The 22,802-nt window shown below is 38.2% G+C and overlaps 1 protein-coding gene across 1 annotated transcript; it reads right to left on the reverse strand.

The window, feature by feature from the left end:
* Positions 1-1,613: 1,613 nt before the first annotated feature.
* Positions 1,614-16,151, reverse strand: LOC117298436. The gene is made up of 18 exons (XM_033781697.1): positions 15,766-16,151; positions 13,485-13,606; positions 12,974-13,047; positions 12,395-12,529; positions 11,736-11,928; positions 10,815-10,913; positions 10,176-10,300; positions 9,653-9,973; positions 8,281-9,226; positions 7,847-7,947; positions 7,322-7,415; positions 5,200-5,246; positions 4,691-4,744; positions 4,129-4,279; positions 3,708-3,807; positions 3,037-3,160; positions 2,248-2,377; positions 1,614-1,991 (listed from the first exon to the last, which is right to left on the reverse strand). Exons 1-18 carry the CDS (start codon positions 16,053-16,055, stop codon positions 1,864-1,866), a joined length of 3,234 nt encoding a protein of 1,077 aa, XP_033637588.1. The 5' UTR covers positions 16,056-16,151; the 3' UTR covers positions 1,614-1,863.
* Positions 16,152-22,802: the final 6,651 nt, after the last annotated feature.

Here is a 22,802-nt window from a genome sequence, read left to right on the forward strand (position 1 = left end):
ATTAAATCATATATAAATATATATTTTTTGAATCAAAGAAATAAATCCACCATGCAGTTTCCTCAAAAATAAATTTTTATAAAACTAATAAATATCAGGTAGCCAAAAGCACACGATATATCCACACATTTTTGTACATCACAAACAATTTAAAATCACACATGACATAATAAAGGGAAGGCTTAAAGTTCCCAATCGGGTATATATTCCCAATTGGGTAAGTTCAGTAACAATAATCCAGAAGAGAGAGTGCCAGAACTGGGCCAGTGATTTACTTTTGTTTTTGTACTAACAAATATCCATGGTTGCTTCGCTATACCTTGGTGTACAAATGGGAATGTTAACTCCCACAGCTACTTGAATACAATACCAGGGGTCGATTTCACAAAGAGTCGGGACCAGTTTTACTTGTCCTAACTTAGGATTAATCTTAAGGTCTGCATGCTACAGTGCAGGGTTAGGACTCGTCCTAAGTCCTAAGATAAGTTAGGAAGAAACTTGTAAAACCGATGGCTGGAGTTTAAGTTAATGATAGAAGTGTCAATAAACAACTATGATTGCTTCTCTTCATCTAGGTGTAAAAATGGAGAATTTAGCTCCCACAAAACCTTGTCGTTACCAAGTTGGTGAACAGATAGTGATATTCACATAAAAATACATCAGTCAAATTGCTTAAATTGTAACTCAAACTTCATTATTAATAAAAAAACAAAAAATGGAAAGTGTTCAGACATAATTTTCTCATTTTTGGGTCTGACAGAAGGAATTGCGTAATACGGCAGCCCATCATGTTCATCAAGCAGCGAAATATTAGCGAATTCAAAGTCCGAAATCAGTTTCACACAATATGCAAATGCAATTTACTTTACAGCTAGTAAACTCATTTTGCTCGTTTAAGGTTCAAAAAGGTTAGGCAGTTTGATAAATTCCAGATCAAAAGTTGCAGCATTTTGTTGGAAAAAGTGATGATAAAACTCATCAATATGCAAGATCATAAAAAATATTTTCATAATTGTATCCTTGATATATGGGAGGAACAACACTTTTTTATACACTGGCCTTGTTAGGTATGTGAGTTTTATGTAACAATTTGGTAATCACAACCCACTGTTTGCTTATTTATACCATACAACCAACTAACCATTGTTGAAAATTTCCTTTCAAAAGGTTGTAACGTTTTTTGAGAAAATGGCTGAAAAATATGGAGCAGTTATGTCCTCGCAAAAAAAATAATCTGCAAGTTGAGAACCTAATCTGAGAAATACCACCAGCAGAAATGCTTCTCATAGTCAAATTTTGGTGGATAAAAAGTGATTTATTCTTTTGTCATGACAGGATCTGAATTGTTCACACTTTCCAAAACTCAAAGCTCTAACCAAAATAGAAAGAAATCTTCAAAAAAAAATAACAATGGTTTGACAAAAGATTTGTGAATATACCAAGAATCAATATAAGAGTATGGAAAACTCAGAATTTTTTGTTTTTCTTTGATTAAGGACCCTGGACTTTCAATTGGATGTAAAATCATAAAGAGGCATCAAAATGGGTGCATTTGATTAGCTTCTGCCCCTTTTGCCATTTGATCTGCCCCTGGTACGTTCGAATAGCTTTGACGTCATTACAGGGGCTCACCCTGGTCAGCCCCAAATGCCCTGCTTGTGGAGTGGGTCACGCAACCAATAAAATAATGATGGGGTGTTTTAGTTATCACGTCACAAAAACTAACACTAACATTTGACTTACGTTATCTTTATAATTTTAGCTTTTAAAAAGAACTTCAAGATGAGGACTCTTCATAAATATTTTCAATATGTTATAAAAAATCTGTTTTAATTTACTAATTTTGTTTAATTTCAGCAACCATTACGTCTTCAAATGTGAATTTTGGTTTGTTTCTTTAGCTATTAGTTCTTGAATTTCAGTTTGTAGAAGACCTGGCTCCATGAGTATTGAAGTGTCTCGACTCAGATCGGTTAAAGCTGACGTTACCACTGTACAAAGGAAAAAAGAAATGATAAACAATTTAAGAAACGACAATCAAAACTTAAAAGTGAAAAATGGAACAGGCTAGGGGTCCTAGGTATGATTAAAGTTAGCCACTTTGTTTCCTTCACCAAAACACATTGGGAAAGCGCAACTCCCAAAAATGTTTGTGTATAGCGCAATGAGCACTTTTAATGGATTTTTGCGCTTGATAAGTTTTCCTTATTATTATTATTTATATCATTATTAAGACGTGATACTCACACTTCCGAAGTGGTTTAAGCCGACAGCATTCCTCAGACCAATCATGAACTACACGGTCAAAATCACTGACTTGAGACGAACTTACAGCCATCATGTAGGTGTCAAACAACGGCCGCACTATCAGGCTGAACTGTTATCATATAGACAGTAAAGGAAACTAAAATCTCATAGTTTTGTGGAGTTGAACAAGAAACAATTGACTAGAGCGAGACTTGAATCTGCCACTTCTGTATTATTGGAATAATCAACTTACCACAAGGGATCCAATTTTGGGCTGAACAAAGAAAACTTGACAAGAGCGGGGCATGAACCAATGGCCTCCAGATTAGCGTGCTGGCACTCCACCAACTAGCCCTATGTTGGCGGTCTCTCTATTTTGTCAATATATTTTTGGGGGTGTCAGTTACACAGTGTTTTACATGGGTCTCATAGCTCGAAAAACCTTTCTGGAAATAAACAATAATATAAGGGCTTTGAGATGCCTGTAGATAAAGCGCTGTATAGACGATGTGACCTCATAACATGATTCCGCCGAGCAAAACCTTTGTGTTTTGGCAGCCGGCTAGAAAATGTATGCAATGTTACCATACTACACATCTTTTTGCCCAACGAAACATGATGTATACAGTGTTTTGTCAACAGAGGGTGATTTGAATGTAAACATAGGTCACATCGTCTAGTCTAAACAATGTAAGAACCAGGTTTTCAATTATCTTCATGACACAACAGTAAGAAAACTCATACGAGATTTTATTTAATTTAAGGCAAAAAGTGCATGCTAAAGGATACAATCCAAAACCTCCAGTTTTTCTTCATTCTTTTGTGGAGGTATGTCTCCATCATATTCTTTAACTGCCTGTCACTCTGAGTGTTCACTGGTGCCCCGCTGTCTGGTAACTCATCTTGATACGTGCTGCAACAAGAGAAAGGTATATAGATCAAAGGTCCGCTTGCCTTGCTGCCTTTCCAGCAGTGAATTGCTGGACACTATTGGTAATTGTCAAAAACCAAGTCTTCTCACTTGGTGTATTCCCAACATATGTACAAAATAACAAACCTTTGAAAACTTGAACTCAATTGGTCATCTAAGTTGCGAGATAATAATGGAAAAGAAAAAAACCCTTGTCACACAAAGTTTTGTGCTTTCAGATGCTTGATTTTGGGAACTCAAAATCTAATTCCGAGGTCTCAAAATAAAATTCTGAGGTCTCAAAATAAAATTTGTGGACGATTACTTCTTTCTCGAAAACTATGTTACTTCAGAGGGAGCCATTTCTCACAATGTTTTATACCATCCACAGCTCTCCGTTGCTTGTTACCAAGTAAGTTTTTGTGCGAACAATTACTTTGATTAACTAGCAAAAGTGTCCACTGCCTTTAAAACACCCGAAAATCAGTCCCAAGTCATTCTGGCTAGTTCAGTGTTGAAAGCATAAAAAATGAGTTTCTTATGTACTCACTCAATTTCTTTCTTCAGCAACAGAACTTCTCCTTTAAGTTTGTCGCTGGTGTTCCTCAGATCTTCAACTTCATGTTTCATCGTGACGATGTGCTCATGGGCTGAAAAAGAACACACAAATTTGTTGCACATAATGATGGTAATAATAAGTATAAAATACATTTAAAAAAAAATACTTTATCAATCATATTATCATCAATCAAATAAAACTTGTGCTTTGATTTGGCCCAATCATCCCATGAATCACATGTAGACTACCGAGGGCATGGATTTCACTGCCCCTGGTCTTGGCGCCCCTTCAAAAGTTTCACATTGACTTTCAGATTTTTCAATGGAAGTGCCCTTTGCAAAATGGAAATGGCCTTGCCCAAATTAAAGATGAAATTCCAGGTCTGCGGCATGTCACACTCAACGTCACCCACCTTTCTGCAGCATGCCTGCCGTGCTACTTTTGTTTGATTCAGTGGCATTCCTCAAGCTTGGGACCACTCTTTGGATTTCATCGAGACCGGATTGGATGTTGAACCTACGCTTGTGTTCCGACTGAAGGTGTTTGTATCGACGTCGTGTTTCCTGAGAATGAACAGAACAATCTCTTGTTGAAATAGCATTTATTTTGCAAGTTAAAATTGTAATGACATGTCTTACACATCTTTATGACCACTTGTTCGATACCTTTAAAGGAATGATGCATTCTTGAATTTATTCCAGTCCTCTATTATCATAGACTTGTGGACAAGTCAATAACTGTTTTCTGGTGATAGTGTTCTGACTCTCTCCGCGATCCCGCGACCCGGGCAGCTTTGACCGAATGCAGTGATCTCGCAAGAGCGGTATTCGGTCGTGGAAACCCGAAACCCGAAACCCGAAACACTCACCACCACCACGACTCGACTATCACCGATACAAACCATTGCAAGTCTTCTATTTTCAATCAAACACAACTTAACAATTAATCTGCATTAAAGTCAGCGAATAACTTACCTTTTCGCCACTACTGTCTGGGGTTTTCCTCCGCTTTGCTTGTGGTGTTGGAAACTATAAAGAGGAGCAGAAAGAGACTTATCGACACAGGGTTAAAGTTTAGGTTGGGGTCGCCGTTTTTTCCCAGTTTTTACAAGTTTCCATTTGCCTTTTCCTTAAAATTCTTGTGAGAATGTAAACTAATACACAGTGTGAATGTTAATGAAAAATATTTTCAAAACATTGAAAGTATCACAAGAGTATATTAATTGTATTATTTTACTCTGGAAATGTCATTATCCCTTAAGTCCAGATTTCAAACGGGGCGGGGTGGGGGTCACTGACATTAAATGTGGGGGGGGGGGGGGTATTTGAAAAGTGTAGTGATGTTTTTTAGAAAATGGTTGATCCAGCCAGACCACGCTTAAAAAAATTGACTGTTGTTCAGGCGTTTTAACTGGACTTTGACCAGCGGAACACTGTTAAGGAAAAACATTGTGACCGCTTAAGTGCGAGGGGAGTGTACTCACATCAAACTCTGTGCCTTCTGTCATGCTCCCAGGAGATGAGGCAGCACCTATGGTTACACACGGTCACAGAAAGGGAATAGGGTCACAGAATGGGGTGGGAATAGAGCGACAGATGAGGAGTGGAATAAGATGACAGAGGGGTGGGGAATATGGTCACAGATGGGGGTGGGGAATAGATTGACAGACATGGTGAGAAATAATGGTCACGAACACGGTGGGGAATAGGGTAAGAAGAGGTCAGAAATTTGTTTCGAGGCAAGATAGTTGGAAGATCAGCACGGAGAGAGATGGAGACAAATGGTGACAAAAAATGGTGTGGGGGTTGCAGAGAAATGGCGGTAGGGATAACAAGGGGTAAAGATTGTGATGATTGGGAGAGAGAGAAAATACAAAATTGAGGATTAGAGTATCTGCAATAACATTTCAATTCTGCTGTAAAATCGGGTTAAAAAGGGTTATTTGGGGTTTTAAATAATTGCACAAAAAGTTTTTTTCATTTCAAAGTACTCATTTTCAATTTAAATATGAAAAGTTCTTGATATCTTGCATAATAAACTTTAATGAGTTTTCCTACAAAAATACTTAAATTTCTATGGGGAAAAAAAGGGTATTTTGATTAATTCACACAAAAAACAAATGCATTCATGAAAACAAGTGCATGTTTCGTCAACAATTGCAAGAGCATGATAAAAGGCAAGTAGAAACTGAAAATAAAGACGTTACTAAAATTTTGAATCTCTTTTTTTTTTTGCCTGAAAAGAATTTTTTTTCCCATCTGAAATTGAAATAAAGATTGTAATTAGCATAATATTGAATTTCATCAACAAAACCTTCAAAAGATTTTGGGGGATTGGCTGTTTTTTGGGTAAATGAAAATGAAGAATAAGTGTAGTGTTAATTTCCCCCTGCAGAGAAAAACAAAAAACAAAATGGGAATTCACATGTTGGCTGCAAAGAAAGGGGGAAAAAAAATCAAATTTGAAAATGTTTTGTTGATACAAAATAAATGGAGTCCTGTCAAAAAAACAAAAAACACATTTTTAGATTGTCTACCATTCACAAGTTAGTGATAACTGCAGAAAAGCAATTTTAAGTGATTGACATTTTCAACATCAAACTGCTAAGAAAGGGGTTAAAAATTTGAATTGTGAATTTTATTTTAGTTCTTATTCATGGCAGGGCGGGCAATTCTCTGGCGAGGTTGTCTCAAACTTTGAGCGGGCAACTCGCCCTCCCAAAATCCACGTGTTAAAAACACTGCCAAGAAGTATCTAAATGATATACATTTACAACTAAACTTAAAATGGTAGACAGTCTTGTAAAGTCTAGGGTAATGTAAGCAGCCAATCACAATTAGCCACATGTCAGACATTATTGAACCCTAGCAGAACCAGCCAAAATATCATATCACATGTACAATTTGTGCCTGGTATCCCGCTCATTTCTGCTAACCAGAAAATTTGGAAGCAGTTCTTGAGATTGGCTACACATTAACGACTGCAATCATTTTGTGCTTAAAAAATTCACACAGAAAAAAAGAAAACTAAAACAAGAAAAGCATTTTAAAATCTGTTCTGCCACGACTTTTGCTACAAATTTGTTGGACTATTTCACAAACAATGTGTGAAAGTACTTTTTCAAAGCAAGAGTGCAATTTAAACACTCATAATTCGAGTAAAAGTGAATTGAGAAGGAAATGTCAGTTCCTGATTGTTCATGGATGCAACGAAGGCGATTGCCTCCATGCCCCATGGTCATTGCCTTGGTGCCCTTGAAATGCTCCAGTTGAATTTTACAATTTCCTCATAGGGTGCCCTTTACCCTGGAGAAAAATGCCTTGGTGCCCTTACAAAACGAGGCATACATGCCTGAAACGTCGTGGCAGAACCCAACAGCAATAAAACAAACATAAACACCACGGGGCCGACACTTCGCAACCATGGCTATACTTGCCGCAAACCGAACGCAGTATGCGAATGGTCATCAACAATGTTGTTTTCAATTTTGCGACAGTTAAGCATTTTTTACGAAAGCCCCTTCGATTATATTTCCAAAAGTCCTGCGACGGCTACCCTGTTTTTTTTTCCTCCAGAAAAAAACTGAGGCGGAGGGGTTTACTCACTGGAAGCCGTGGAAGGGTGGTGGCTGGTTAACAGGAGGGGGCTCAAATTCGTCTCCGTACGAGCCTCAGGTTTGCCAAGGTCTTTAGTCTCGGACTATGGAAATATATATTGTGTAAAAAAAGGGGAATGATAGCTTGATTAGAAGAATAGATATTGAAGAAAAAAAAGTTAAACTTATCAATAACATTTGGTTTGCCGTAATACCAAGTGTCAAACTTCTTTAATTTTTAAAAAGTTTCTACACTCCTTCCCTTTAATTGACAGTTTTGTACAGGAATTCTGTGTATTATTATAAACTTGTTCACCTTCAAAAATATCTTATCTCACTAAATGTTCTTAAAGAACATCTTACAAAAATAGTTAATGGCCTGACATTTTCGACACCAGCAGAGTGTTTCTCAAAGGCTAACAGGACATATTGTCATGTCTTAACAGGTTTAGAAATTTAAAAAAAAGTGTGGAAACTTTCCAGAATTGTTCTAATATTGTGAGTTTTTTTTTCAATTGTTTCCATAAATACCTACCTTTCCCATGTATGCAGCGTACGATGCAGAGTCTGCAAACACAACAGTTTGACTAACTCTGGGACTTCTCTCGTTGGAATTCTTCCTACTGTGGGAGCGTTCTGCTCAGAAGAAAATAGAACAAAATTAATCCAGAACAGGCAAGTAATATGTCTTCTTAAGTCTTAAGAATGCCATGCTTGTGCTTTTTTAAGTCCAGAAACTAAAACTAGCTGTTGCCAACTAAAAAGCAATGTATTCGAAAAATAGTTAATAGCCTAATGTTTTGACCCTGGCAGAGTCTTTCATGAAGGCTCAGAGAAAGACTCTGCTTGAGCCTAAATGTGTAGTTATTGTAATACGTTTCCTAATGCGCTAAGGTATTAAACAAACTTTTCAGTTTACATTTTCCAGTTGCATTAACACCAAATAATCAATATTGTTTATCCCCAAACCTCTTTTGATCTTATATGACGATGACGTGCTTGCAGTCGTCTTTGGAATTTGATGGTAGGAATACTGCTCAAACTCCATGGACTCTGCCAAGTAGGGTGTCATGTGACCAGGCGTCACATGACCTGGTGTCACATGGCCTGGAGTGACATACCCTGGTGTCACATGACCAGGTGTCACATGACCGGGTGTCACATGACCGGGTGTCACATGACCGGGTGTCACATGACCAGGTGTCACATGACCGGGTGTCCCATAACCAGGTGTCACATGACCAGGTGTCACATGACCAGGCGTCCCATGACCAGGCGTCCCATGACCAGGGGTTCTATAACCAGGGGTCACATGGACGGGGGTCACCTGACCCGGTGTCCTTCGGCCTGATGTCACGTGACCAGGTGTGGTGTTGCCGGGAGAAGGCGTGTTATGTGGTGTGGCATACATTGCGCCGAAAACCACATTCTGGTCCATTGGTGCCATGGTGTCCAAAACGATCCCGTGAGGGAGCCCTCCAGCGTTCTTGATGAAAGCTGCGTTGGTGCTCGACAGGCCTCCTTGAGACATGATCCCCTGCGGGAATACGCCGTTGGTGACGGACACATCGGAAGAGCCACCTGCGAAGGACCAGTTAACTCCTGTTGAGGGAACAGACTGTGGGAGGTTTGAATATGGCTCGCTGACTTGCACGTCTGGGTTCCCTTGCATTGCCCCATCCCTCCAGAATGTCTCATTGCTGCCGACGCCAGCTGCGGGTTGAGCTTCAGATGGAAGATTCCAATTATAGCCTACCTCTTGTTGCTTAGCACTTTGCTGCTGTTGTTGTTGTAACTGAGCTGCTAGCATGTAGATGGCGTCGTTTATATCTACCCCAGAATTCAAACACTGTTGGTTCTTGACCATTGTTGGACTCGGAGGTTCCTGCTTCAATGGTTGTGATGTGTGATAAACCTGCAAAATAATTTACAATTCAAATATAAGAATCTACGAACATCTTCAATTAATGAAGGCTCCCCTCTATATCTCAGAACTACTTAAAGTTTACACGTCAAGGAATCTTCAATCCAGACCATGCTTCTCCTCAATGAACTTGAGTCTCGACACTCCTGGGGTGACAGGCCTTTTTCTTTAGCCACGCCATGCATCTGGAACTCTCTAACACTTTATTAGATCTTGTCTTTGTACCACCAATTTCAAATCTCTTCTCAAAACTTATCTTATGTCAAAGGTTTTTAAGAACTAATTTTGTTTGGTAACCAATAGACTAACTAACTTTAGGGGGCACCTTGCTCACGTTAAGGCACATCCCACTTGAGTCAAGATAACTTGACTATTATTATTGTCAGTTTTTATGGAATATATTTTGGTCAGACTTACAGTTGACCCAGTTGTCATTGCGGACACTTCATACATTGCAGATGAATCCACTTGCATTGCGGTGACTCCAGGCCCCGACGCCACTGCCTCGAATATGGGCGGCATCTGCCCGTAGCTGCTGGACGTTGTAGAGGGGTAGTTACTGGTCTTGGTTTGATTGGAGCTTCCTTGGTAGCTGACTTGAGGCCAGTGTTGGGTCGACGACGACGTCAAGGTGGGGAAGGAAAGACTTCGGGAGGCAGTGGCAGGGTTCGGGGCGCCCGTGACAAAATAGGGACAGGTCGATGGATTAGAAGACACTGGCCTTTCCTCGTTGACGGTCTGAGAAAAAGGTATATTATAATAATATATTTGATATATATAGCACCTAATATAAAAATATCTCTCAGCGCTTTACAAAAAATATCAAATAAATAACATTTGAAAGATATCCAATGGTCAGATAGTAGGAGGGTTAAAGTAGTCACCCCATAGTTTACATCTCTTTGTTAAGCAAAGTGCGAACTTGACGACTGCAACTTACCGTGAAAGTTCCAAGGGACATAGAGTCGTTGAAGGCACTCATACTGTTGTCTGAGTTTATAATACTATCTGGAAACTCTATCAGACTACGCAAGTCAAACTTGGTTGGGGTTTTACTGAGAGTGTCTGAGATAAAAGGAAAACAAGTTGTTACATTTCACTTAAAGGCAGTGGACACTTTTGGTAATTCCTCAAAATAATTATTAGCATAAAACCCTACTTGCTAACGAGTAATGGGTAAAACATTGTGAGCAACAACTTTCTCTGAGTTTTCGAGACAGAAGTAACTTTCCATGAATTTGATTTTGAGACCTCAGATTTAGAATTTGAGGTCTCGAAATCAAGCATCTGAAAGCATACAACTTCGTGTGACAAGGGTGTTTTTTCTTTCATTATTATCCCACAACTTCGATCACCAATTGAGCTCAAATTTTCACAGGTTTGTTATTTTATGCATATTTTGAGATAGAGACTGGTCTTTGACAATTACCAATAGTGTCCAGTGTCTTTAATTAGTACAGGCATGGAAGTCAGGAGTTCTATTTAAATGCTTAGAAAACTAAACTTAGATGCACAACTCGTCATTAACAGACCTAATTTACATGAAAACAAGCTTTAAAGTTCCTGCTTTTTTTTTTACCTTGAATTGAGTCCAAAGTGTCCATAAAATCGTCGTCAAAGTCTGGCTCCAACTGCATCAATCCGGGTTGGATGACGTCGGCATTGTATACATGACGAGCTGCTCAAAAAGAAAGAAAAATATCAGAAAAATAGCACTCACACCTATGGCATCTAAAGCCCCATCACACCAAACTTGTTCTCACTACGTACTGAAAAACATTGTAGCTGAACAGGCTTAAACTATGCAAACAGCTCGAACGGGTTTGATCGGAAATGGGGCTCCAGAATCTTGGGCCTGCTAAAAAATTGTAATAATAATAATAATAATAACCGTATTTATAACGCGCCTTTTGCCAAAGGATACAAAGCGCCAGGTATTACTACTGCAAGGAGTGGGCGAATTTTTGAGATATAAGACCTAATCCTTAAGCACCATGTAATGGCTTACAAGGTGCTGTGGCGCACTATGCTGCCAATCCAGCAAGGAACACCGGGGCGAACCCCTTCTCTTTTTGAAAAGTGCACTGGGTCCTTTACATGCGTTTAAACAACACATGGGACCAAGGGCTTTAAGTCCCATCCGAAGGACAAAGCAATGGTTATGTGTCTTGCTTAAGGACACAAGTGTCACGGCTGGGGAATCGAACCCACACTCTGCTGATCAGAAACACCAGAGTTTGACTTCGGTGCTCTTAACCGCTCGGCCACGAAACTCCCAGATCATTCCCTCCTGCAATCAGACGGAGTGGCAACATACTTTAAACTGGAAGGACGTACTCTGAGCGAAATTGACGTACTTGGGTCACGTTATAGACATAGTCCGGCAAAGCTATAAATTCTGGCCAGGCCCAAACGTTCGGACATTTTGAGAACTAGTTTGGTGTGACCTAGCCTTGCCAACTGTTTTTTTTAAGACTCAACACAATTCTGTTTCACTCACTGATTTTCTTGGGGTGTGGAACAGAGAAATGTTTCTTCTTGCTGATGAAGAGAGTGTCAGAGAAATCCTTTAGGGTGTCCTCGTTGGCTAGGGTGCAGGCAGACATTGGGGACAACGGAGGGTGTGACATATTCAAGTCTATCGCATTCTCTTCTGCATTGTCTACTGGCGGTGAACTTGAAGCTACGGGCGGCTTAAACGAACAATGAAAAAGGTGGAATACTTTTAACCCTCAGAGTGCTTACTTAAAGGCAAATTATACCTCTGTTTTGAGGGGAACTGTTGATTGTTTTAATTCACTTTAAATGTAATTGTAATTAAACAAACCTGTGATATTTCATTTGAAGAGGTGGTAGCATTTTTTGAGATATTGGTGAAAATCTCAAGCAGTTATGTCCAAACAGTAATAGTACAAACTTTGCTTTTACCATTTCCTGCTTAGCAGGGATAAGCAGGACACCAGCCACAAATTGTACATGTTATGTGTTAGATTGGCTGGTAACCTTATTCTGGTAAGCATAATGTTATTGTGCTTAGCTGCAGTTGAGCATAATAGCCGCTATGAAATCAAGCCCTGTTGTCAAGTGGGGATTTCTGTAAAGGATACTGTTGCTGTGCTCAAGCAGTTATAAGAAGTTGGGCCCTGGACTAAGGCTAACCTTTATTGTTGTTGTTGTTGATAAATCCAGGTGATAGAGGCGCCATTTTCTGTAGTCTCTGAGGACGGAACCAACTTGTGATTGGTTGTACTGTATGCTGCCAGTCGTTCCACGTCCACTCTGAATTGCGTCAGCCTTTTGAAAGAACAAAATAATGACTCAAACTTATTCTCTTAAATTTCACTCACTGGCTTTAGTGAGTTTCATTCACTGGCTTAGCGAGTCTTACTCACCAGCTTAGCAAGTTTTCCTCACTGGCTTAAGAGCTTCACTCAATAGCTTAGAGGTTCCACTCACCAGCTTAGCGAGTGTTACTCACCAGGTAAGCGAGGTTTACTCACTGGCTTAACAAGTTTCCCTCAAGTTTTATTTACCAACTTTGCAAGTTTTTTGCATTGACTTAGCCACTAACCAGCTGAGGGGGATTTCACTCAACAGCTTAGAGAGATTCATTCACTGGCTTAGCGAGCTTCATTCACCAGCTTAGCGAGTTTCACTCACCAGCTAGGCGAGTTTCACTCACCAGCTGAGCGAATATCACTCATGGGAAATGACAGAAGCTGAAAAGAATGTACTTACCTGAAGGGTGGGGCGCCGTGTTTCCGGAAGCTGGGGATCAAAATGGCAGCCAATGGGCTTCTTGTTCTTCACGACTTAAAAAAAAAATTTGAGTATCAAGAGTTAAAATATCATATTGGGTATTATTATTTAAAAGCAACCCTTCAAACAAGTATCAAAGGAACTTAAAACTATTACTACCCCAAAAATATGGGGCACTGCTTCAAGTCACATTTGTGGGCTTAACTATTCCAATGTGGGCTTAACTACACGTATATGGGCAAAACTATTCCAGAAACCTAAGCACTAAGCAGTATTTACTGCATCGGCTTTATGAAATTGATTTACTTAAGCTGTTATTGTTGAGCAGAAAATACTGCTTAGCGAAAGTCATTGGGGGCACAAGTTGCAAAAAATGTATGTTAACTTTATGGAATTTTTGCTGATAACGTACATGAGCTAACAAGAACAAGTTGTGATGCTTACAAGCTTTACAAAATTTACATTTGACAACCCCAAATCAGGGACTTACATTGGATATGCCAGCTCCTCCAGATGGCACTGTTGATGCGTAGTTTGTCCGCCCATGACCAGCGAGGTTGGGACAGAAGTCTGGGTTTGGGATACTTCAGATGGATTCCTTTTCCTTCATGTCTGTTTTAAAAAAAACATTAATATAAAAATTCAAGATCAATCTTAATTCTTTGCCAAATGGGTGGAGAGAAGCAATTATGGATTAAGTAACTTGTAAAGTTTCTTGCTCAGGTCATGGACACTGTCACGACCGGTGTCGCATGCAATTATGTCCTCTTTGCAATACTATCCGGAGGACATTATTGCATGTCGCCGGACAGTTTTGCATTATGCAATCGTGTCCACCCGTACGCTGCTGCAAAATGCAATTGAGTCCGCCCGGACACATTTGCATATATACATGTATGCAGTTGTGTCCGCCCCCGAGCAAAACCATCCTTGCAGTAAATAAAACGCCCTTAGTCGACGAAAAACATTCGTCTTTTTACAACCCAAGTGCATGTCATGAATGACAAGAGAAATTTTCGGCCGTTGGGTATTCGCTGCAATCATAAAATACGTGAATATTCTCCATTTAAAATACGTAGGTTCAGTGCATGCACGCTTGCTTACGCGCACACAACATACGTGTACAGTCATGTACATGTCCACCGGACGGTATTTGCATAGCCCCGGACACGATTGCATATGCAAAAGTGTCCGGAGCGGACAGTATTGCATGGCGGACACATTGCATCTGACATCGGGACTCGACACAACAACAAAATTTCAATTTTTTCTTTTGACAAAAAGACCTTACATTAAAAATAACATAAACTTTTCAAATCAATTCAATCGGTACAGGTTATTAATATTATTCTCAACTAAAATTACTAATTTATACAACGTTTTCATCAACTACCAGCTGCCACTCACTAAACATGCTAAACTTAGTCAGAGCAGAGAGATCTTGCATTATTATATTGATTATACATTTATTAATTATTTCGTGGGAGGTCCTGTTTTTCGAGGTGTCCCTAAAATCGTGGCAAATCTTTTACCTCTCCGTGCACGATGTAAAACAGTCCCTAGATAACAAATTTGTGGTTTTATTTGCCAAGCAAAGAGTCTCCTCTCCCTTGACCAAAACTTAGAAACACGTAAGGCTCCACTGGTTATTTGCAGTTGTAAATGCAAAAAGATTTGGTATTTTAGGCATTTCTACAAGGTACAAAAAATGTCATAATGTTGAGGCCATATAAAAACATTTGCCCACCGACAAAGTTTCATCAAACACTATTTCAATTCACAATTCATGATTCATCAAATCATGTGACTGAATATTTTGCTGAGCATTCTGGAAAAAAAAATACAGAGGCCTAAAGAAGCCATGCGCCTTATATAATTTTCTAATATTTTTGGAGATTTTTTTTTAACCCTCATATCAATATTAATATTAATTTTAAAATTTAAACATCAGCTTGTTGATTCAATTATCACTGTTTATTTATACGCTTTATTATAAATATTAATATGACAAAATTATTAAACATTTAGATTTGAAAGCCAGTATTTATTCATACTTTTTATTATTATTATTATTATTATTTTTTTTTTTGCAAGTTATCATGGTAATTTTTAAAATTTAATAAAAAAATATTGTGAACAAAATGAAGGTACAACTGCTGGCTATATAGAGTCATACACAGAGTTACAAAGAACACTAGTAGTAGTCACTGCAGATGTTTCTTTCATGTATGGCTTCACCGGGAAACCATACTTTCTCGTTTGCCGTGAAAACAGGAAAAACTCAAAACAAATGGGGCCAGTTGATTTTTACCTCCATGGTTGAAGTCATCGAAGGTGTGTGGTGTGAACATCTCAATGTCCATCGATCAAGTTTTAACGTATGTTTGCATACTTCATAATAAACAAATGAAGATAATTAGGGCACCGGTTGATATATGGCATCATTATTTTTTTCCCAATTCAAAGAAAAAGGCATAATTAATACCGTGAAAACTGGTAAGAGGAGGGTATATTTTATGAATATGATTATGTGTGACTAGACTTAGGCCGTGTCCGAATTGGCGACTTCGGCTACAGCTATGGCTAGGGCGCGCGCGTCTGCTATTCTTCAACACTGACAGACGCGCTGATCTAGCCGTAGCTGTAGCCAAAGTCGCCAATTCGGACACGGACTTGGTGTTATTAGTTAGAGTCCTAGACTAGAGTATTGCAAAACATGTTGAATAAAACAATTTTAAAACAATGTCATTATTTCAAATTTGACCTCTTACCCATTTTGCCCGAGAGCAAGTGTCATACAATCAAACAGGTCGATGATGGATTCCTGGCTATTCGCCCGAGACGTCATCTGCGAACCAGGCCGTGAAGAGGCTCTGGAGCCCGGCAGGGAGTTCGAGGCCGACCGCGGTCGGGACGATATTGAGTCCGTAACCGGATGTTTCGCCGTGGACGATTTCGAATCACTCCCATTTTCACCCCCAATAGAATACTTCGTCGGGACTGAATCGGAACGATCTGATCTCGTCATCTTTATAATTGCATCTCCGTCCCGACGAGTCATGTTGTGTTGACGTGCTTGGTGGGAATTTTGTCAAAACTTGCCGGCATGTTTTCGGGACATTATTAACAGATTTCGTCCGCCATACTCATGTAACGACGACGGTGCCAACTTGTACCTGTCACACGAGAGGGCGCGCGCGCGCCACTTCACACTCGTCCCCAGCGCCTTGCATGTAGACTGCCTGGCCGCTGGGCCACCACAATTGATCTCCAATGAGGGCGCTATGCTGGTTTAACGGTGGTATTTTGTTTTCAGGTGAAAAATTTACGGTTGTGTTAAATACCGCCCTCTTACGTGTGGACAACTGCTGCTTTATGAATTATGTAGCATTTTAAGACGGTACAAACATTAGAAGTTCGTTGAGAGGATCAGTCGGCCGTCACATGGCAAAACAATGCAACTCGAAAATGAGCATTTTAAGAAAAAGTGCTTCAAAGATTCATCGTCTGCCATTTTTTAATGTATTTCTCTATTCAACTAAAACTGTTACAGAATATTTGTGAGTTGTTGACATATCAGCCAGAAAAAAATCGTTTGAAAAGAACAAATGGTTTTGTTGTTATTAATATTAATTAAGCGAAGTTACATTGTTTTACCAAACAAATTGTCTAATTTGCCACTTTTGTTATTTCATTGACAATAATGCAACTTATGTTACTAATATTAAATAATGTATTTTTATGGCAAAACAATGCATCAAACATTAATTTAAAAATCATTAGTAATGTTCTTCCCGAAATTTCATGGCAAAACAAAGTATCTTATCTTACTTCCCATAAATTGTCCGCTTTCCCAAAATATTTCCTACCAAAACAATGTAAACGATTTTAAAGGTTTAACACAAACGTCAATTTATGGCAGAACAACGTATCTAATTGTACGATCCTATTAAACTGTGTAAAACAATTTATTTTAAACAATTGTATCACAAGTATTTATCAACCAAAAACGTTGATTGTCAAAATATGAATATCCCTTTTAGGAAGAAACATGCGGCGAAGAAGTAATTTTCGATTGATTCAAATGTAATTTTTGTTTATTATGACTTTACAAATTTGGTCAACATTATTCACATTTATGAACTTTATCGAACAACAACACATCAATAAATACAACTCAACTTCCAATATGTAAGTATGAAAACATCACTAAGGCAGTTTTGATCTCATTAATCAACCGAAACAAGAAATCTTGTTTTCGAACTGGTTTGAATCTACTATTTTTTTTTTTTTTTTTGTTTAGCTGTTCCGACCTACCGTCGGAACAGGTGTTGTTTTCGTCGAGATTTTTATTATTTTTATTATTATTATTATTCTTTGTTTCTGCCTAAAACCCCATAGCGTTTGTACAGCGTTTTTGTTCAGGCCCCTACTCCTAAAGTATGAGGATAAAATAGTTAAATCATATATCAAATTGAAGCTTAGAACATAAGCTTTACTCTAACAAAAAAGTGTTAAAATTCTTAATTAATTAACCACGTGGTCTTCATTTGAATTTTTAATTTGTAAACTTGATGCAGTCACTTTCATGTTATTGTGAAACATTCTCTTTGGTAATACAACACAGTATGTACCTCAATGAGTTGTTGACTTCTTGAGAGGAGTCTATACTATTTTGTTTCCTACCCGCGTTCTGGACACATTACTCTGTACACGCACAAAGTACGGAGGTTTGGGATTTTCGTTAGAACGTGCGTTAAATTTGTCCTTGTTTTTCTAACCGCGTTCTGGACCAATTACTCTGTGCATGGGTTTTCGTTAAAACGAACGTGCGTAATTAGATAGGGGTTTTTGACGACATCGACGTCGTCGTCAAAAACCCCCTTAAGGCATCTAATACTACATTTCAACCCTACTTAATAGTTATAGGCGTTAGCAGTTCATATTTAGTGACAATGGTAGCAAAATCATGAAACGAGAATTATTTCGCCGGATCATAATCCCCTCTGTTGATGCACATAATGTAAAAACCCACCATTTTTACATCGTGCCCTTCTAGCCTAGTGGTCATCAGTCGCGACTACACATCTGACAGTTGCGAGGTCGAATCTCCGTCCGATATCAATATTTTTTTATCCCCCAAAGCTAAAAATATATTTCTTTTTGTAATATTTAAGTTTGATTCTTATCTTTATATCGATAGTGTTGCCTTTTCTTTTTCTCAAATGTTAGCCCAACAAAACCTGTGTGCATGAATGACACGATGATGTTTAAAAACACAGTAAGCGAAAAATGGTGACCATAAGCGCAGAGTTTAGTGGTTAAGAGTTCTGTGAAATCAACTTTTACTAGATCAAACATCAAACCACCGACCCCCCAAAAAATTAAAAATCGTAATTAATTAACCACGTGACCCATATTTGCATATTTAATTGTACAAGGGGACAAAGTTGTTGGAACTTCCTGTTGATGCTGACATCATGAGAACATCAGCATAAGTATTGGAATTGCACTACCTATTGAACCACTTGGAGTGTTCAAGGAGTCCAACACGTCAGTCTAGAGTCCAACTCTGATTGTAAAAATCAATTCAGGCATCATCTTCAATTTAATTTTATGCAACAAGCAAACTTATAAATTTTCTGGTTTTATTTCAAAGGGTAACATAAATGGCTGTTAGCGAACGGTTTCCAACAAAAACTTCACGGTGTACGTGCACAATACTCTTACTGGCCTCAAGCATTTACCTCTAGATAATAAATCAAGCATTCAGTTCAAAATGATAAAAGTTTGTTATTGCCACATTATTCAGCGAACCATGAATCATACACAGCTACTATTCACAAGAAAATCTATGTGTGGAGGGTAACAGACAGTACACAATGGAACCGGAGTTTAACAATGACAATACCAAAAGTGCAATCGTCAGCCCTTGAAGTTTATTATACATGGGGCTGATGGTGATCAAAAGGATAAAAGTCTGCTGTCGATACAACCGCCCACTTGTATTCAACGTACCATGAATTACGGACCATTATGCACAAAATAAAATATTCACAAGAATATCCATAAAATAGATTTCTCTGGTGTATAAACTGATGTCCCAGCCATGGGATTTTCGTGTGTTTTTGCTGGATTCCTCGCTCCCCAACCAAAGTGACTACAAAACGTCTCTAATGGATAACAATGGTATATTTCGACATGTTTTTTCCCAGCAAGAGTTGTGGGGCCCATTTTCTCTAGTATTTATTTTAATCACACAACTAGTGTTCCCTTTTATGTTTTATTATGATGTTGGGTATTTTGTTTATCTGTTTCATTTAAATATATGGTTAAGTTTTATTTTACGCTAACTGTTTTTGTGTTTGTTCTTCCTGTAATTTTGAATTGTTTTGCCGCTACATAAGATTACACCCACTAAATAGAATTGCTTACATTGCTTTCTTCGTTAGAAAAAAAAGGGGGGGGGTCCGTACTCGTTAAGGTTTGCTTTTTATGGGCCCCTACATGTGATTTGCATTGATTTTTTGTTTTTGTTTTCTATTATTGTACGATTGCATTTGCTTGTAATAAATTATTTATTACCTTCTGTGTAGACTAAGCAAGTCTCGCGCGTATTTAAACTTGCGAGACCATTATGTTCCAAACCCATGACCCCAAGTTGACCTCTACTTCCGGGTCAACCAGAAGTGGCACCATATCTCAAGAACTACACAACCGATTTTCTAATTTTTTTCAGTTACAGACTCCTTGGGCGTTAGAGATTAGCCTTAGGTTACCGTGACCCCATGAAGTGGCACCGTAACTCAAGACACTGTACAGTATTTTTCAAACCTTTTTTCAGTTATAGACTCCTTGGTAATTTTAACACATAATCAAAGCAAAAGAACACGGAACAGCTTTGTGTTTGTTCACAAACACCTAATGTCTAGTTATTTTGATTAGTGTATTGAACTTGCACCATACAAAACAATAAACTTACACCTACAAAACAGTAAACTTACACCTACAAAACAGTAAACTTACACCTACAAAACAGTAAACTTACACCTACACAACAGTAAACTTACAGTACCTACAAAACAGTAAACTTACACCTACAAAACAGTAAACTTACACCTACAAAAAATGTGTACATGTAGATGTATGGCAATTCACAGCTTGAGTTAATGACATTACAATTCATAACATTAGTGACTGGGTTCGAAGGATGCCTATGTCTAGTACAGCATGAGCAGTTCATGCTCATTAAAACTTACTGTTTTTGTAATGGTTTCTATTTTCTCATTCATTTTAGTTGAACTAAAAGGCTACATGTTGTTGCAGTTGGTGCTGTAGCATTGCGCATAGCATGCTGTTAGATGGTCTAGATCTAGCCATGAGATCATACTGTCATGCACATACCACCATATCTGGCAAAACAAAACACTGCTTCACATGTATTACATTGTACGAGTCCTTTACACATTAAAAGATAGGGAGTAATGAAGCATCTTGTAGATACATTGTTTTGCCATGTAAATAGTCTAACATAGAATGAAACATTTCTGAATTTCTTTGTTGGCAAAAACGGTGTATCATACAGATAGGCGTTCTGCCATGTGAACACTACCGTAGTGGTAAAAATTTACTAAACCCAAAACACTACATCATAATGAAAGCCTCTTCTACCAGATAAACACTGACGTGTTGAACACATAGCTACAGTCAAGCAGAAGACTGCTTCTTATAAATGGACCGTTTTGCCATAAAATAAAGTGCAGAACAAAGTATCTAAGTCAACATAATGCGTTTTGCCATACCAAAACACACAAAAAGGCAAAAAGACCACAATTTGTATAGATCTTGATAATGGAGCCACGTGCGAAAACGAGACCGGGCAATACGAAAAGAGCGCCCCCGACTTACCCAGACAACTGTTTTTCTCAAAAACACCACAAAATTAGTTGCACTGTTTTGCCATAAGACGGCCGCAGTCGTCTCAGAAATAGCCGGCTTCGTTATTTGACCGAAATAAAAGTATTTAAGTTTTGCTGTTGGGATTGTCTTTCAATGCTTAACAATACAAAGTTTAAATTCGTTAATGGAGGCAACTCTCAATTATCACATTGTATTTTGTTTTTATCTTTCTTGTCCTTTTCCCTCGATTTTTAACGAGTATGTAGTTCTCACTCTAGTCTTAGTTTGCATATCGATCTACTCGAATTTTAAATTATAGGAGCGACTCTTGTTTTGTCTTTAAAGTTTATATGGTTTATTTTGTCAATTTCTCAATGAATTGAAAGAATTAAAAAAACGTACCTGAATCCCAATACCGTTTCTCGTCCTAGTTTTTGTTTAAAAATAATGTCATTATCATAAAAATTAATATGGAATTTGATAGACAAAAATGTAAATTATTATTAGTGTGCTTTATTTGCATTTCGATCAGAAACTTTTTCATACTTATCAATTTATCGATCGTCATGATTTCCCCTCATTTTCTATTCTCAATTCACCATGACAGACTCAAACCCGACCAGGTGCAAATTAATATTACCCGTTTGCAGTAATTGCGCCGCCATTGTTCGGCCGGGTGTGCACAGCGCATGCAGTGCAATGTCCAATTCAGTCAGAGTGGGTGCGTTTGTTTAGCTTCCCTGGGTCGACCCCGGTCTGCCACCGGTGCGTTCGAATAGTTTCATTTTATCAAAAAGCAAATCAGTAAAAAGAAGTCATTTTAACAATTCCACAAGCGGCTGTTCACAACGTAGGTTTGACACTGGACACTATCGGTAATTGTCAAAGACTAGTCTTCACAGTTTGTGTGTCTCAACATATGCATAAAATAACAAACCTGTGAACATTTGAGCTAAATCGGTCATCAAACTTGCGAGATAATAATGAAAGAAAAAACACCCTTGTCACACGAAGTTGTATGCGTTTAGATGGTTGATTTCGAGACCTCAAGTTCAAACTTGAGGTCTCGAAATCAAATTCGTGGAAAATTACTTCTTTCTCGAAAACTACGTCACTTCAGAGGGAGCTGTTTCTTACAATGTTTTATATTATCAACCTCTCCCCATTACTCGTTACAAAGTGAGGTTTTATGCTGATAATTATTTTGAGTAATTACCAATAGTGTCCACTGCATGCCTTTAAAGGATCTGGGTACTTTTTCAAAATGTCCATAGATTTACATTAAACTTACAGGGTTTGAAGATAATGCTAGTGGAAAGCTTCCCTTCAAATCTTACTTAATGAGGTGCTGTAGTTTTTGAGAAATGAGTAAAACAATGTCATGAAAATACGTTTGTTAATGATTAAAATAATGTTCGTCTCATGAGACCAAAATTATTTTCATGACATTGTTTAACTCATTTCCCAAAAAATACAGCACCTCAGCACGTAGTATTTTCAGGGAAGCTTTCTACTATCATTATCTTCCAACTGTGTAAGTTTAGTGTAAATCTGTGAACATTGTGTTTTTTGTCCAACAAAAGTTACATAGAGAAAATCAAAGTGAAAAAAAGTGAAAAAAATGAAAAAAGGTGACAAAAAGTGACATGTGACAACATTTACATAAGTGACAATGTGATAGAGGGATTCATATCAGAAGCACAGCTTATCACTTTTAAGTTAATTTCAAATCAATAAAAATTATAATTAACACAGTAATAGGCCATTCAAAGTGAAAGTTAATTTCTTATCCCAGACGAAAAACATTCCCATTCCAATCTGACCATAGTATTCATTACAACACACAATCAAAATACAAGCCCCAATTTTTATTTCACACACACAGAGTAATGTTGTGAATAGTGAATTG

The sequence above is a fragment of the Asterias rubens genome, chromosome 13 (assembly GCF_902459465.1).
Source record: "Asterias rubens chromosome 13, eAstRub1.3, whole genome shotgun sequence".
Classification (NCBI taxonomy): Eukaryota; Metazoa; Echinodermata; class Asteroidea; order Forcipulatida; family Asteriidae; genus Asterias; species Asterias rubens.